Here is a 17,143-nt window from a genome sequence, read left to right on the forward strand (position 1 = left end):
AACTTTTATTTATTGGGTTCTTTGGACCATCATCACTTGCGATGTCCTTCTTGTCTTCATTCGAGTCTGGTTTACACGCGACGGCGTGGGATCTTTCTGCGCATCCACCTATGGGAAATAAATGAATAAGTAGTTCAAAAGTAGTAAAAAAATATATATACATATCATTGCTTCATCTATGAACTGCCTAAAGACCACCATAGAGCACTTAAGGTATTATTTTTTATCTTAACGGTGTGAAAGAATATTTCTGGACGAAAATTAAATGGAACTATAACAAGTCGGATTGAAATACCCTTTTCTTTTTTCCCTTTTTTCACAAAATTCCAGCTGTGAACGCCTGAGGACATTACTTTTCTACTACTATACTATGTCGTGGTGTTTTAAGCATCACCGGGGATACATCCCAATCAACAGCTTACTCTCCCCGAGCCGAGAGCGAATGTGATGGCGCTCAAAGCGAGCACATTCACACTCTGAGCGTATAAATGCCTGAACTTCCGCTTGGGCGCTCCCTTTTCATGTCACAAAAGGAATCCCCTTTCCATGGCAGAGGCCTAAAGGATGCAAAATACTATTGGTTGTAAAAGGTTTTAACCGTATCTTACCTGGCGTGTCGAGGGTCTGCTGTTTCTCCATCACTACATCCGTGTAAAGATCTGTGTGCCCTTCTACATACTCCCACTCCTCCGTGGAGAAATGGACCGTGACATCTTCACATCGCATCGGAACCTGACGCAGGAAACAATGCAGTCATTATCCAGTCTCTTTTGGTTTTACTGTATAATGCCCCTTCCCTGCGGCCCTCACCTCTCCGGTCAGCAGCTGGATGATCTTGTTGGTCAGCTCCAGGATCTTCTGCTCATTCTGTTTCTCGTATATCAAATATTTAGGTGGAGGATCCGTGCCGGGGATCTGGGCCCTACAGGATCCTTCTGACTCACAGGGCCTGCCAGGGTTTGTGCTCGGCTCACTAGGCTTCTCCACAATTGCATACTCCTGTTTATGAGACACGGGAGAAATATTCCATTATTTACCCCAAAACACAACTGAACAGCCAATGTGGTTAGCAGCATCCCACTCTATTTTCACTTCCCTCGGCTCCTTGGCCTCCTACCACCGATTCCTGACTTTGAGAGCAGAGTGGTGGCTGCACTGCAGCTTCTCCCAAAGGCGAGCGGATTTATTTTTTTCCGTTCACGTAAAGATTTCATTAAAACAATTGCAGAATACGTTAATGTGCATTTTGTTTAGCGGGGATGCACGACACATTAAACTGTCCCTTTCGCTAGGAAATGAATCAGGAGTCCTCTTTTATATCCGAGCGGCTCCCCAACCCCCGTTCTTCCTATCTTTCAAGCCCTTACCTTTCCGATCAACAGGGAGATGATCCCCAGGGCGAGATCCACGATCTGCTCAGACAGCCGGTTCCTGTCCTTCATAGTCACGGAGTTTGTCATATCCCGGGCTCCGCGGTTATATATCGTGTTCTTATATATCGTGTTCTGTAAGATACAGAATGACCAAATAACGTGAGGGACAGAAACGAGGCACTGGATGCCGTCTTAATTTTAATTGTAACTCGGATAGAGTTAGAACAATTAAACACAATGCGAAGGAGGGATAGCCTGAGAACCAAAAGGGTTAAATCAGTGTCACAAACTTGCTTCACCTCAATACACATCACGTCAGTACCACCAGTATATCTTCATTACCGACTCCATTCGTCTCTTTGTTATCTGCATCTCTCAAGAAAGGATCTTACTAGTTAACAAACATTATTAATGCATGGCGGAGTCCATTTAGCGTGGACTCCAACGCATTTTACCGCAGGCCAATCGGAGCAGGCGTTCTTAAGTTATTGGAGTTAGAAGATGAGACTTCTGTGTTATTTGACTCCTCCCCCCGGCTGTCTCTCCTGAAACAGGAAGCATTCGTCAGTACACTTCCTGCACACGCTCACAAGAGCTCACCATAAAGGCAGGAGCCTATTGCATATAAGCAAGCAAAACACCAGTGAGACGCAGGACACGTACGATTGGCTGCTGATACTCCCATTGATTTTACTTGGCACTTCGTTCACATTGACTAGCATGGGAGTTCTACAGAGCGTGTACAGGAAGCAGCTGGCCCTTTATCACTCCTGTGTCCCAATGGCCCTTTATCACTCCCATCACTCCTGTCTCAATGGCCCTTTATCACTCCCATCACTCCTGGGTTCCAATGGCCCTTTATCACTCCCACCAATCCTGTGTCCCTATGGCCCTTTATCACTCCCATCACTCCTGTGTCCCAATGGCCCTTTATCACTCCCATCACTCCTGTGTTCCAATGGCCCTTTATCACTCCTGTGTCCCAATGGCCCTTTATCACTCCCATCACTCCTGTGTTCCAATGGCCCTTTATCACTCCCATCACTCCTGTGTCCCAATGGCCCTTTATCACTCCCATCACTCCTGTGTCCCAATGGCCCTTTATCACTCCTATCACTCCTGTGTTCCAATGGCCCTTTATCACTCCCATCACTCCTGTGTCCCAATGGCCCTTTATCACTCCCATCACTCCTGTGTCCCTATGGCCCTTTATCACTCCTGTGTCCCAATGGCCCTTTATCACTCCCATCACTCCTGTGTTCCAATGGCCCTTTATCACTCCTGTGTCCCAATGGCCCTTTATCACTCCCATCACTCCTGTGTTCCAATGGCCCTTTATCACTCCCATCACTCCTGTGTCCCAATGGCACGTTGTGTTCGCTGATCCAAGTTTAAGTTTAAAAGGATAATTGATGGTTAGAAACCCCCTTTGTAATTATGTTACAGCCAGTGACCCCAAACCTTCGAATGGCTGTGTACTTAAAATATATGAGCAGCTACTCCAGGGCCCCCAGGAATCGACTACAAAGGGCCCGGCTGTGTTCTGTATAAGAGGTATGTCTGATAACCGGTATTGACTTGCCCGAGCTGTCAATCACAGTGAACGTCAGGAGCTGATTCGGTGACTCCGTAGTTGTCAAGACATTCTCCTTAGCAACTGCCCCAGCTCCCGTCGCTAAGGAAGTTAATAACAAACTTTCATTATTTACACCAAAACATCCTGTTCATTGCCTTCTTAAAATTCCTCCCCTCCCCCATAGCAGAAAAAAACCTAAACTCTTGATTTTTGCTTTAATTTAAATACAGACATGTTACAATCAGACCCCATATTAGAGGATGACCCCAGAGCATAACAATGGCCCAGGGTAATCTGCATAGGTCAGCTTTGTTTATACTTCTACATTTACAAAGCATTGCTTATACCTGTTGTACGGCGCTACGGAATCTGTGGGCGATCCTGGTTTGTTTGTTTAAATAACCCTTCTCGGCTTCTCTGTCTCCGAGCTCAGCAGACATAGATGTGCATGACTGGGATGGAAATTCCTTCCGCGCACGCATTCTACGTCACGGAGCGCTACGTCAGTAGAGACATAACTCCCAGACCCCCGGCCATTTTGCTGGACGCGGTCTGACCTCCGCCGACTGTAATTCTGACAGCGCGGCGTTAATGCATTATTTATTAACGCGATAAATAATTCACAGCCAGGCGGTAGCCGTTACTTGATTTTTGGCCTCGAGTGGTGCCAGTAGTTAAAGTGGCTGCCGCGTCGCCTTTCAAGCCTGCTGCGCATGCGCAGAGGACTTAATCGAGCTATAGTCTGTTTGCGTTCCTGGCGAAGCTTGCTGACTTGGCTTGTTTGTCGCCAGTAGTTAAAATGACTGCTGCGTCGCTTTCGAAGCCTACTGCTCATGCGCAGTGGACTTAATTGACCTGTAGTCTCTACCTATACTTCCTGACTGAAACTTTCTCACACAGAAACCTTTGTCCTATACATTTTAACCTACACCCCCCCTATGGCAAAAATACCGTAAATTATAATAATAGTCACATTTTATTAAGGGTTAATTATACTAACTATAATATACTATACGGCATGTGAGCTGCCATCTAGCCTTACGGCACTTTATACAACGTTCCAGTCAGGAATGGTGGGCTTATGAGGGTCCTGCTCAAGAGCTTACAAGTTAAAGGAATAATATGGGGTACATTGAAACAAAATGAGGGTTGAAAAGAGGGAGAAAGATTGACCGGTCTGGGCCAATACCGGCCCGCCAGTCCACTCTTACTATTATATATTTATTTATATAGCGCAATCACGTTCTGCAGCGCTGTACAATGTATAACGCAGTCCATCACATAACATTACTATACTATAAGCTTCTCTGGAACACTTTATTGTGCCGCCGCACCCCGCCGCGGGATGTAAGACTCTGACCGATGTACACCCATGTGATTAAATGGCTGCAGGCCTTAAAGCGCCAGGCATGATTTCTTTGCATCACTTTGCTCGGCCTCCTGGTTAGTACTCCTGGGCGGTTCGGCTCTTCTTTTTCTATCCCGATCAATCTTATCTCCCACTTCCTCCTCATCTTTTTTTTTTCTAATTATATCCTGATTTTCTGTCTCACGCCTTTCTCTTCCTCTCTCCTTGCCATTTTTTCCTCATTTCTCTTTAGCTCTCCCCTTTCTCCACATCTCTTACCTTTCTCCCTCTGCTCGTGCTGCAGGCCGTGGTTGGAGCGCGAGGTCGGTTTCTTCAGAGCTCTGCTTAAGTGCTCCCTAGCAGTTCACATAACTTCCACCCCGAGCACTGGGATATGAAGTCATATTCCGAGCTCAGCATCAATCGCCGGCACAAAGGGTTAGGCAGCCCTGAAGCAGAGTTCAGGAGGAGAACTCGGTCACCCTTAATTCTGGGCCGGTAGAGGGAGATCCACGATCACTTCAATGCAGTTTATATTTCTACATTAACTGTAACCGGACCTAACTGTATCACTATCCATTAACAGTACCCCAACACTACCCCCTTACACTATCCTCTAAGCCCTAACCTAACCGCTAGATACATTTGTGACCTAAAGCCCAAGCGCAGTTGGGTTTTGCAACAGGACAACGATCCGTAGCGCACAAGCAAGTCCACCTCTGAATGGCTCAAAAGAAACAAAATTACATTTTCGGAGGCCGAATCAAAGTCCTCACTTGAACCCGAATGAGATGCAACAAAATTACCTTAAGGCAGTCCATGCTCGAAAAATCTCCAATGCGGGTGAATGAAAACGATTCCGCCAAGAAGAGCGGCCAATAATCCTCCACAGTGATGAGAAAGCCTCACTGGCAGTCATTGCAAACGTTTGACCGCAGTTGTTGCCGCCAAAGGTGTGCAATTACTTTTTTACACGGGTGATTTAGGTTTTGATTAACTCTTTACCTTCAATAATTGAAATCATAATTTAAAAGCTGGATTTTGTTTGGTTTATCTTTGTCTTATACTAAAGTTAGCTGGATCGTCCGAAACATTCAAATGCGACAAATATGCAAAAATAAAAGAAATCAAGGAAAATATTCTTTCACATCACTGTATACCATCCCCCTGGTCCTGCTAAAATCTTTCTAGACAGCTTCTCATCGTTACTTCCCCGCTTCCTCTCCTCTGATGTTTCCCCTCTCTCGTCATCGGTGGCTTAAGCATCCCAGTAGACACCTCTTTGACCCCCCAATTCTTTTTACGTTAGTCTGTACAACCTGTATGCCGATGACACTCAGGTCTACCTACCCTACTCCAATCTCTATCTCCTGTCTTGACTACTGGGGTCTTCCTTCTTTCCATTCCGACCCCTTATAATCCACCAGTAACGCTGCTGCCAGGTTTATCTTCCTTACCCATCGCTTCTCGACACATCTTCCGTCAGTCTCTTCACTGGGTGCCTATAAACCTTAGCATTCAATACCTGTTGCCATACTTACATCTCCTCACTCATCTCTCTCATAACAAATCCAATCCCACCTGATCTCCACGCTCATACTCTACAGTCCCCTGCTCTCGTTTCTACATATCATGGAGACATGCAAGACTTCTCATGGGCTGCCTCCATCCCTGGTGCCTCCGAACAAAACAGAATATATAGGTACTACGTAACGTGATGCTAAAGTTATTATATTTATTGAAGCGTATGAAGTTCGGAGCGTCCCTTTAACATATTAGCTATGGCTGGCATTGGTCCAGCTGCCATTTTTTTTCTTCGTATTTTATTAAAAAAGTTAGCGGCGTTTTGTTTCAGTATCGGTTATTGATAACTATGGGGAGGGGAATCAGATCTATGAATAACACAAGTCAAATTTGAATTATTTCATTCCGTCGAGTCACGACAATGGTTTTTCCTCCGCTTGGCCAAGAGCGGAACTACAGGAACTCCAATGTTCAAGAAGCTCCGACGTAGAACCAAAGCCTTTACCGCATTCCGAGCACAAGAGCGTTTTCTCGGCCGTGTGAAATCTTTTGTGTTTAACGAGATCTGAGTTTTGAATGAAACATTTCCCGCACTCAGAACAGGAATACGGCTTCTCGCCGGTGTGAAACCGCCTGTGGCGTTCGAGATGCGTGTTTTGGGTGAAGCTCTTTCCGCACTCGGAGCAGGAGAAGGGCTTCTCTCCCGTGTGGATCCTCTGGTGTTTCACGAGATCGGAGTTTTGAGCGAAGCATTTCCCGCACACGGAACAGGAGAATCGCTTGTCGCCCGTGTGAAACCTCATGTGTTTATAAAGATAGCAGTGCTGCGAAAAACATTTGCCGCACTCGGAACAGGCGTAGGGCTTCTCTCCCGTGTGGACCCTCTGGTGCTTCACGAGGTCGGAGTTTTGGGTGAAACATTTCCCGCACACGGAGCAAGGGAACTGCCGGTCTCCCGTGTGAAACCTCATGTGCTTAATGAGATACGAGTTTTGAGAAAAGCCTTTCCCGCATTCAGTGCAGACGAAGGGCTTCACGTCCGAGTGATTCCTCTGGTGCTTAAGGAGATCCGAGTTTTGAGTGAAACCTTTCCCGCATTTAGAACACGAAAACGGCTTCTCTCCCGTGTGGATCCTCTCGTGAGCAATGAGGTGCGAGTTGTAAGAGAAGCATTTCCCGCAGTAAGAACAAGGAAGCCTCTTCTCCTTGTGAGTTGCCTGATGCTTGACAAACTTCGAGTAACTATCAAAGCTTTTAACACACTCAGAACAGTTAAACGTCGTCGATGTACCGTGTGGCTCCGAGTCACTTATGGATTCTTTGTCATCCTCCACCCTCGCTATATCTGTCACCTGCATATATTCTGAAGGATCATAACCGTCGCCGAAATTCTCGTTAAGTGATTCTTCCTTGACAATAACAGTTTTATAATCCATGTCCTCCAGAGAGACTGACTTCTCGATAACGTGAGTAGTCATGTTTTCTGCGGGGCTCTCGTTGGCCGGGAACTCTCCCTCCTCATCCGACGTTAGCTCTTCCTTGATAATTACAGACGTATATTGGATCTCTGTTTGGTCCGAGACCTCGTCTTCTTCTTCTGAGGCCGGTTCCTCCTTAATTTTCAATGCTGTAGATTCGCTCTTCCAATACTCTATAGGATTATAAATGTTTGGGTCAAGGACATTTCCTTCTTCAAAGGAGATTGACTTTTCCTCCTCAGACTTGACCTGCATCTCCTGGGGGTTATTACTTTTTGGGATTTTCGGTTCATGATTACTTCCCATGGTTTTCTCATCTTCTTTGACCCGGTCCGGTTTAGACCCGATGGTCTGAAATCTTTCCGTCGATCCACCTATGTGAAATAAATTTATAAAAAAAAAAGAGTAGAGAATTGTATACAACTTTATCAGTTTTTGTCATTTAAGAGTCTAGGGAGGACAAAATCTATTCGATTGTCTACCTCCAGATCGTCATAGACCAATAATGATATTTCTGATCTTATCAATGTGAAAATAACAGGAAACAAATAAAAATTAAGTATTAAAATATCTCTAGGGGAGATGAAACTTCAATAGAACTATAATAAATCAAACATTAGTCCAATAAGTCTACATTAAATTGATCCCGTATGATCTTTTTTATTCGGTCAGTGTGATAAAGGACATTATGTATATATAAGAAACCGAGTAAAAGAAATATAATTCAAAATGAACTTTTAATTTAGGCAGATACAAATATTTCAGAATAACCGCCACACTCGTGTGTATCAGGTATTGACAACTCAGTGTCAATAATATAACAAAAAGACCAAAAAAAGGAAACCAAAATGCTTCCTAAAAGTTATAAAGTTTACTTTCAAAAAGAAACAGCCTAAAACATAAAAAAAAAAAAGAAAAGAACTACCACTTGTGAAGCACAGCGCTAAGTCAGCAGTTCTGCAATTTGTGTACATGTTTAAAGGTAACAGTCGGTAACAAAGGGGGGGCGTAATGAAATATATTTAATCAAAGGTCGATCTCTGCAGCCAAGGGGGTTAATGGTTCATCTCAACCTAACGAGATCGAGAGCATTCCAGTCCACCTGATATTTTACCGTCTCTCTACAGGACACGTATTTGTTATATTTATATCGTTCAGTTCATTGCTTACACGAGCCACGGATGAGAAACCGTAGTCTGACGTCAATCAACCACATAAAGAGACAATAGCTGGATTGCTGACGTTCAGTGGGTTAATTTGTCAGGATTGGTTGATTTTAATATTGCTGGTAATTATATATATATAACCGGTTTTCCCATTATTAACCCTGTATGCTGTATTTTGGTAGAGGGGTCTCTTTATTGGTACTGATGGTTTAAGCGGACAAGGCTTTTGTATACAAAGAACTCGCCCTGCTTCTAAACGAGTTGTGATAATGCATCATCGCTTTAAGTAAAGTCTCTTTCTACAACGTCCCTGAAGGTTATGGGTGTTTATGATTATCAACTATTTTATATTCCATCCACATCAAACCTTAAAACCCCTGACAAGCCGCGAGGTACGGCACCGAATCCCCCCAATTGGATCATTTTTATGAACTGATCCCTTAGATCAAGGAAGGAGAGAAAGCAGCAGCAGGGCACCGGGCAGGCACTGGCAGACAGCTCCATAACACATGGGACTGATTTTCTCCAAAATGGGCCATTTCGATGACCCGATCTCTCAGAGTAAAGAAGAGCAGCAGCATTCAAACCTCACTCGGTTTGAATACTGAGCGGTGGATAACCTAACGCGGGCAGATTGAACTTCAAGAACGTCATCTGCTCCACCAGGCGCGGAGAGAACTGTGTTCCCCGAGGGTTGAGGACGTTGCCCGTCACAGAGAAAACCTCCTCGCTTTGAACGCTGGTTGGGGGGCATGAAAGTAGCTGCTGCGCCACTAAGGAGAGGCCCGGCCAAACAACACGTTTCTGGTCCCAGTAACTCAGGGGGTCGGCGGTAGAAGGCAGCGGCAGTTCTTCAAAGTAGGCTTTGACCATCTCAGAGGCGCTAGTCTGAGTTTGGAGAACTGTGGTGGTACCCAACAAAGAATCAAGGGCCTCTGCCCAAATGGCCGGTGCTCTGCTGGATCTAGCAATGCTGCTCTGCATGGGCGCAAGCGATCGGGAATTGGTCGTCTGGGTGGCGCTACTGCCGACGCCGCCGCCGAGGGTTTCCATTTCCAGCTCCTGCATCTCTGCCTCGCTGAGCATTCCCATTTTGCTCTGCATCTCACGCACCCTACGGACAAGCAAGTCACTCCAAGTCTTCAAGTTATTATTTTTAAGGGCCAACTTGCCCTTTATTCTAGGGTCGCAGAGGGTGGCCAGCATGTAGTCCGGGGTGTCCATGATGGCTTGCATGCGACTAGTCAGCTCCTCTTTCAGCTTTTCGATCAGCGTTTCAACCTCCGGGTGTAATCGATCGCCGAGTAAGACCTCGTTGTATTCTAGGAAGGAATGCATCTTTTGCGTTAGGTAGGTAAATAAGGGGATGACCTGGCCCAAACTGGCGGTGCTTTGCCTGAGATTCTCAGTCACATCTTTGAAAGGCTTCAGGACGGCCACTACCTGCTCCATTATTGCCCATTCCCCTTTGTCCAATGGCCTGGACACCCCAATGTCCTGCTCAGAGGACATGGATTGAAGAGCCTGCTGCTGCTCTAGTATCCGCTCCATCATTTCTAGCGTAGAGTTCCAGCGAGTGACCACGTCCTGGAGAAGATGGTGCTCGGGCAGACTGGCCTTCTCCTGCTCCTCTCTCAGCTGCTTGGTCGCCTTCACGCTTCGGTGAAAGTGTCCCGCGATCTTCCGGCACTTCTCAACGAGCTTCGACAGCCTGCACTGCCCGTCAGTTGGAAAAGCTGCCTTTACCACCAGATGCAGTATATGTGCCGCGCAACGCAGACCCACAAAGTCCCCATCTTTAACAGCTTTGACCATGTTTGCTTCCCCGTCAGTCACCACCAGTCCCATTTTTACGGTTGTGCCCATCTGCGGTCCGATCCACTGCGCCAGTATCTTCTGCAGAGCTGCCAAAATGTGAGCTGATGTGTGCTGCTCGTCTATAACCTCAGCATGCAGTAGGAATGACCTATACCTCTGCCCTTCCGACCCGATTTTGCCCTTCTTCACACGCTGTGTGCCTGCAGCGGCTGCAGTACCACCCTCCTCCAAGACTTGGGGCTGCCACCAGTGTGCCGTCAGCGAGATAAAGGCATGCTTTGTGCTAGCGGCGCTCCATATGTTGAAGGTGAAGTGGACGGTGTGTCCGGCGGCCTTGGAAAGCTCGTTCTTCAACAACAGCACACAAGATCGGTAGAGGGAGGGCACTACGTTCCGGCTGAAGGTGGTGCGACACGGGAGGCTGTAGTGGGGAGCGAGAGCTTCTAGCAACTGCCTGAAGGGCTCTCCTTCGATTACGGAGAAGGGCATACCTCCCACAGCGATAAGCTGCGCAACCAGCCGTGTCAAATTATTTGTCACCGACATGTCCCTCGAATAGAAAGCCCCAAGGGTAGACTTTGTGGCGCCAACGCTGCCAGCTTGCCCTTCAGGGAACGCTGCACTGTGGTGCGTGCGCAGATGCTGGACCATACCAGAATTGGTGAAATGCCCCACCACCTTCCCCCGGCTCACTTTCCTACCGCACAGCTTGCACGTTGCCACGCACCCGTTTCCCCCACTCTCGAAGTGCTCCCACACTTTACTGCGGCGGTGGACGCCAATCGAGCGCTTTGGAATCTTTCTCGGAACAGCGGAAGCGCTGGTGTCGGCGCTGGCACATACAGGGGGAACGGCGGCGCCGCCACCCTGCTGTTTCTGCCGTTTGAAAGGGGCAACGGATGTCACGGAGGAATTACTAGAGGATGAGCAGCTCGACTCCTCTTCCTCGCTCGAATCTTCCTTGGGGCATTCTTTCTTTACAACAAGCATATAATCCACCCCTCCGAGTTCTGTGTCGGCCCTTGTGAGACTTTTTTCTTCGGCAACGGGAGTCGTTACTTCTTCTGCAGGCGTCTCCTCTTGTTGACCAGAGACCGGTTCCTCCTTAATTCCAAAAGCTGTAGCTTGTGAACAGTCTGTAAGAATATAAATATTTGGGTCAAGGACATGTCCTCCTTCACAAGAGACGGGGTTTGTGTGTGCGTAAACATCCAAGATAACAAGAGTCTCACATGAAGCTGAGTCCTCCGCCGAGTGGACCTGTGACTCTTGTAGGTCGTTATTATATATTGTTTTGTTTGGTATGTGATTGCTTTCGCCGGCTTTCGTATCGTCGGTGACCCGGCCCGGTTTAGACACGGCGGCGTGAAACCTTTCAGTCGATCCACCTATGTGAGATAAATGTATTAGGAGTAGAGAGAGATGTACACAGCTTATCAGTTATTGTCTTTTAAAAGTCGGGGGGTGGGGGGGTATATGGAACTATAATAAGTCAACATTAGGCTCAGACTGGTATTGGCAGCAGAATATTCATCTTTTTAAAGTGTGTCATTACATAAAAGTTTGCTTACTTTAATATCCTTAAAAGGGCAAATGACATCACAGCAGTTCTAGGAAGCCGTCAACTTGCAAAGCTATTAATTCCCCGTACACATGCGCGTACACACACATATATATATATATATTATATTGTGACGGTCCGGTATAAGGGTGGATGGAAGGTACATATTAGACTTGTGCATTCGGATGAATTGCAAATTTAAGGAAATCTGCAGAAAAAAAAATTCACCCAAAATGGCGGAGCTTCCAGTGACGTCCTCTCCACCGCTTGAAGGATCTGGGTAGAGAACGTCGCTGGAAGCTCTGCCATTTTTCTCCAGTAGATTATGTCTGCGGAGATGCGTGGAAGCGGTCATCAGAGAAGGTCTGGGAGACATTCAGAGAGCGAATGAAAGTGAGAGCGTAAGACGAGAGTAAATGTGGGGGGCTGAATACAGAGAAAGGAGTGATATAAATGAGGATCCTAAAGCATATATGTTTACAGATGTTCTACTAGACACAATAATTCATGGGAGCCAACGAGATACACCCGAGTTATTAAAGGAACTTTGAAGTGTTCTTGGTTATTTAACCAGTCGCCGTTGGGAGAAGTCGTTCCAGAAGTTTGAAATCGTAGTTCGGTGGGTTTACCTGTCCGCTAGGGTTGATAATTTTGTGGTTTAATGGTTTCACTCATTGACCCTGTATGCAACATTTTGCCGGAGAGGTCTCTTTATTGGTATTGTTGAAGAACAAGAGCAGCAGCATTAGAACCTCACCCCAGTCTAAATACTGAGTGCTGTGTAACCTTATGTGGGCAGATTGAACATCAGGAATGCCTTCTGCTCCACCATGTCTGGGGCGAGCTGTGTTCTTTGGAGGTTGAAGATGTTGCTCCATCAGAGAGAAAACCTCCTTGAGTTGGACAGCTGTGGGTGGGCATGAAAGCAGCTGCTGGACCACTAAGGAGAGGCCTGACCACATAACAGATTTCTGGTCCCAATAACAGAGGGGGTCAGCAGTAGAAGGCAGAGGCAGTTAGGATAGATAAGCTTTGACCATGTCAGAGGTGCTAGGCTCCCTTTGGGGAGCTTTGGTGGTGTCCAACAGAGAATCAAGGGCCTCCGTCATGTCCACGTTGGAGTTCCAGCAGTTGACTACCTCCTGGCGTAGACGGTGGCGGGGTTGACTTGCCTTCCCCAGCTCCTCGCTCAGCTGCTGGCTCGCCTTCATGCTGCGGTGAAAGTGCCCGGCGATCTTACGACATTTTTTTAATGAGTTTCGACAGCCTGCACTGCCACCAGATCCAGTGTATGTGCCGCACAACGCAAACCCACAAAGCCCCCACCTTTAATAATGTTACGGGTCCTCCAGCCACCACCAGTCCCACTGCTATCCATGCACCTTCCAGCGGGGTTCGATCCGCCGTGCCGGAACCCTCCCAAGGTGCGAGCCGATGCATGATGCTCCATCACGTGAGGATATGCCCTTCTGACCCGGTCCTGTCCTTCCACGGAGCAAAGGTTTCTAGTGCCTGCCTGAAGGGCTCCCACCAAACCACGGAGAAGGACGCATCTCCTACAGCTTGTCCCTTCCCCTGGTAAATGCCGACTAGCCAGCATAAAATAAAGTAAAAGGAACAAAACCCTAGGCGGATAGAACCATCAATCAAAGCCATAATCAATGAGTCCGTCAATTACCACAATTGACTACTTCTAGCAGTCTCGTTCTGTAGACAAATCTCTTCCCCTTTTTCCCTTACGAAAGCGAGACAAAAAACGAGGACATTCAGGTTTGTTGGGGGTCCCTACCCCTTTTCAGAGGTTTGTACGAATGCACAAGTCTTTTGGAAACTCTCGCAAGTCAACGAAGATATTTTAGCAGCATAAATGATGTGCCCCCCCCCCCAATTCCCTTTTCATCATAGTATGGATATACTGGATATAGCTACAGGATCCAACGGTAGCCCTACGTGTTCTTAAAATACATCAGGTAACGCGTGTAGCCTGAAGAAGTATGATGGTAAGTGGGAGCTTCCCAGGGTGGTCTACCCAGAGCTCTGATGGACTAGCCCTATGGGGACGCAGGGCTAGCCGCACACAGGGACGGGGAGAGTCCCAGACAGCCGTAAGCAGGCAGGTAAGTAGACATGACCCAACTCAGCTTCCCTGCCATGAGAAAAGTGACCCCAAGACCCTGGGTCAGAAGACAGAGCACTGAAGGTACAAGCAGATGAGTAAACATAGAAGAAAGTGGTTTGAGAGAGAGTTTAAACGTTATCTTACCCGGTGCGTCGGGGGGCTGTTCGGTTTCCATCATGGCGTCCTTGTAAAGGTCTCTGTGTCCTTCTACATACTCCCACTCCTCCGGGGAGAAATAGACGGCGACGTCCTCGCACTGCACCGGAACCTGACGGAGACAGCAATGCAGCCGTTATCCAGACACATGACACGCGGTTAACGTACGCTGACCCGTCCCCGTCTCTCACCTTCCCGCTCAGCAGCTGGATGATCCTGTTGGTCAGCTCCAGGATCTTCTGCTCGTTGTGTTCCCCACGCGCCTGCGAGCGAGGAGACGGCAACGCGCCGGGCCGCTGGGTCCTGCAGCACCCGTCCGACGTGCACGGATCTCGGCTGCGCGCGACGCACTCGCATGGCTTCTTCACAATTACATAATCCTGCGGATTAATGAGAGGCGTTATTTCTCTGTGGAATACACCAGAACTTGGTAATATTGTGTTGAATGCATACTGGGAGTCCTTTTTGCATGCACTTCGGCACATTTTACCGCACGCAAATCGGAGAAGGCATTCTTTAGTTATTGGAGTTAGAAGATGAGACTTCTGTGTTAGTTGGCTCCTCCCCCCAGCTGCCTCTCCTGAAACAGGAAGCATTCGTCAGTACACTTCCTGTACTTATTCTACCCAATGTGAACGGAGCTCCTAATGAAATCAATGGAGGACAGAGGCTGCTACGGTGGTCTGCGCTGGAACAGGACAGATCTCCACCGATGCAAGTAGTCCACTAACGTCCTCAACCGGGCCGTGGTCACCACCGCCAAACCGAGGACTCTACTCTAGACAGCTGAAACCCGGACTGAAGTTGATAACCGGGACACTCGGGAGGTATGGGTCAAGGTAACAGGAATATGACAGGGGAAGGGATGCTGCGGTTACCTCACCTCTCCAGTGAGCAGGTAGATGATCTCCAAGGTGATGTTCAGGATCCGTTCAGATGCCTGCTTCCCGTCCTTCATTATCGCAGCGATGGGGCCGGTCCCGTGGCTCTGCGGGTAAATTACAAAGAGAGGGCCGGATGTCAGAGACTGCGCTCTGTTACTGCCGCAGCGAGAGGACACCACAGTGCCGGCAACACGTGAGGGAGTCAAAGGCAGAGATACGTGTGTGTGTGCGTGTACCCCACATCCACCCCTTACATCGTACCCTATAGGGCAGTATTTGTAGTACTTCTGGTTTAAGGGGGTTTGGGGTAGTTAATGGGGGGGGGTGCTATCATTTTTACATGTCCTGCCGGGGCAACTGAATGTCAGGGCTATCAGTGCAATATGGATCGGGGTGCCGAACGCATGTTTTGTATGACAGTGATGTCACGATGATATCATCGTACTGCTTATTTTTATTTGTGATCAGTCAGCTGGGCTCCCACCGCTGTGAAAACCGCAGGACGTACCGCCACGTCGCAACTTTTGCCGACGTACCTGTACGTCTACAGGGCAGTGACAGGGTGGATACGTTACCCCCTTAGCATGTAAGCGTGTGTACACATATGTTAGCATGCGTGTCACTCACAGATCCGTAATAATAATCATGCAGCTCCGGAGAACAGGAAGTCACGATGGACGCTCCAGTTTGTGCAGACGTAAGGTGGGGGGGTGTTCTGATACACGTATGTACCTAATCCGTAGACGCGGTCACGGGGGGTTCACATGCCATAGATAAACATGACATGTAAGGCATCAGAGAAGCAACATGGCCGCTGTTTCCAGTAACTGCCAGCTGTTATGATTTAAAGGGACTGTTTTTGTTTTTTTTTCTGCAGAGCATCTCACTTCCTGTCTCAGATAGGAAGCAGACTATCCCACCAAAACAGTAAATAAAAGAAAACGGACATTAGCGGCCCTCGGTGCCGCCAAACGTTCCTGTATCACGGCCATGGAGAGAAAGCCTCTCCTCACACGTACCGCCTCGCCGTCCTCCTTCTCCCAAAGGCCCTGGACCGTGCCTACTCCTTCTCTCTGGCTTCGCCGATGCGGATACGAGGGGTTCTCACTCACACACAACAAAAAATACACTAGGTGGGAATCTCCTAAAAACGCGCGCTAATTCTGCGTCACGGGGATGTAAGCGCTAGAGACGTAACCCGTTTTCTTTTTCGAACGCAGCGTCCTCCGCTGAAGCTCTCTGAACGCGGCGACGCATAGTTCCAAACACAAGAGACAATTCCTTCTTCTGTAGCTCCGTTTCCTGCACGGGCGCCATTTTGTTGGGTACTACAAATCTCCCAGAATGCAGCACGGCGATGCTCCAAGCACAAGAGACACAATTGGTTCTTCTGGTTTGGTTTCCTACGCAGGAGCCATCTTGTTGGCGACAACTCGCCCAGCTCTTTGACTGCTTTCGGTAGTGCAGATTTGGGGATTGCTATTTACTTACATCAATCAATTCATTGCTTTCAGTTTAACTCAGGCATTAAATCTTATGCAGAAAAATGAATTCTAAAGAAAAATGTATTTTAATCACCATGACAACCAGCGACATCATATCCTTACGTTACATTTTCTTTCTCATCACAAGAGCTTTCCAATCACAAACGGAGACCGCAGTTCCCAATTGGCCACCCTCTCTTAACGGCTCAATGTGATTGGTTGCCCTTCCCCATAGCATGACACTGTGAAGGCAGCTGGCCCTTTGATTGGTCGCTGTTTAAAGATCTGACTCTCCCCTATTGGCTGTCTTCTGCCACCCCATAAACACACACCGATTCATACTTACCCTTACACACAAACCTCCTAGCATACACCTGCCATAATACGTCGCACTCAAAATAACAGAGAAGCCACACGGACTGCCAGACGACGTTTTTATTGTTCCGCCAGACAATAATAAAATGGAGGGGTTGCAGCTCGGTGCCTTTAACCCCTTCCGTACCCTTTTTTCTGCCGCCACACAAGAGGCTGTCGGGTTATCTATTGACAGCCTGGACTCTTTCGGCAGAAGGAAGCGTCAGTCCGCTGGCTGATCACAGCGAGATACATCAGAGGGAAGAGAGGGAGAAACATTTTCCCGCCAACGGAAAAAGTAA

The 17,143-nt window shown here is 47.7% G+C and overlaps 2 protein-coding genes and 1 long non-coding RNA gene across 3 annotated transcripts in view; all 3 read right to left on the reverse strand.

The window, feature by feature from the left end:
* Positions 1 to 16: 16 nt before the first annotated feature.
* Positions 17 to 5,118, reverse strand: LOC128469300 (gastrula zinc finger protein XlCGF66.1-like; the record flags this gene model as incomplete). The annotated part of the gene is made up of 5 exons (XM_053451120.1): positions 5,104 to 5,118; positions 1,368 to 1,505; positions 811 to 999; positions 609 to 732; positions 17 to 108 (listed from the first exon to the last, which is right to left on the reverse strand). Coding segments are annotated over exons 1-5 (558 nt in total), but the record flags the coding sequence as incomplete, so codon positions are not given.
* An 894-nt stretch (positions 5,119 to 6,012) lies between these two features.
* LOC128469301 (uncharacterized) overlaps positions 6,013 to 17,143 on the reverse strand; it is a 35,921-nt gene continuing 24,790 nt past the window's right edge. Inside the window, exons 12-19 of the mRNA XM_053451121.1 lie at positions 15,512 to 15,547; positions 15,003 to 15,107; positions 14,311 to 14,499; positions 14,108 to 14,231; positions 13,523 to 13,579; positions 12,602 to 12,751; positions 9,071 to 11,671; positions 6,013 to 7,673 (exon numbers count right to left, since the gene is read on the reverse strand). Of these exons, the coding sequence (XP_053307096.1) occupies positions 6,235 to 7,673; positions 9,071 to 11,671; positions 12,602 to 12,751; positions 13,523 to 13,579; positions 14,108 to 14,231; positions 14,311 to 14,499; positions 15,003 to 15,107; positions 15,512 to 15,547 (4,701 nt within the window). The 3' untranslated portion in view covers positions 6,013 to 6,234. The remainder of the gene's footprint in view (positions 7,674 to 9,070; positions 11,672 to 12,601; positions 12,752 to 13,522; positions 13,580 to 14,107; positions 14,232 to 14,310; positions 14,500 to 15,002; positions 15,108 to 15,511; positions 15,548 to 17,143) is intronic.
* On the reverse strand, positions 14,400 to 16,147 carry LOC128468831 (uncharacterized). The gene is made up of 3 exons (XR_008345906.1): positions 16,023 to 16,147; positions 15,003 to 15,107; positions 14,400 to 14,499 (listed from the first exon to the last, which is right to left on the reverse strand). It is a non-coding gene; the product is annotated as an uncharacterized LOC128468831 (long non-coding RNA).

Source organism: Spea bombifrons, chromosome 11 (assembly GCF_027358695.1).
Source record: "Spea bombifrons isolate aSpeBom1 chromosome 11, aSpeBom1.2.pri, whole genome shotgun sequence".
NCBI lineage: Eukaryota > Metazoa > Chordata > Amphibia > Anura > Pelobatidae > Spea > Spea bombifrons.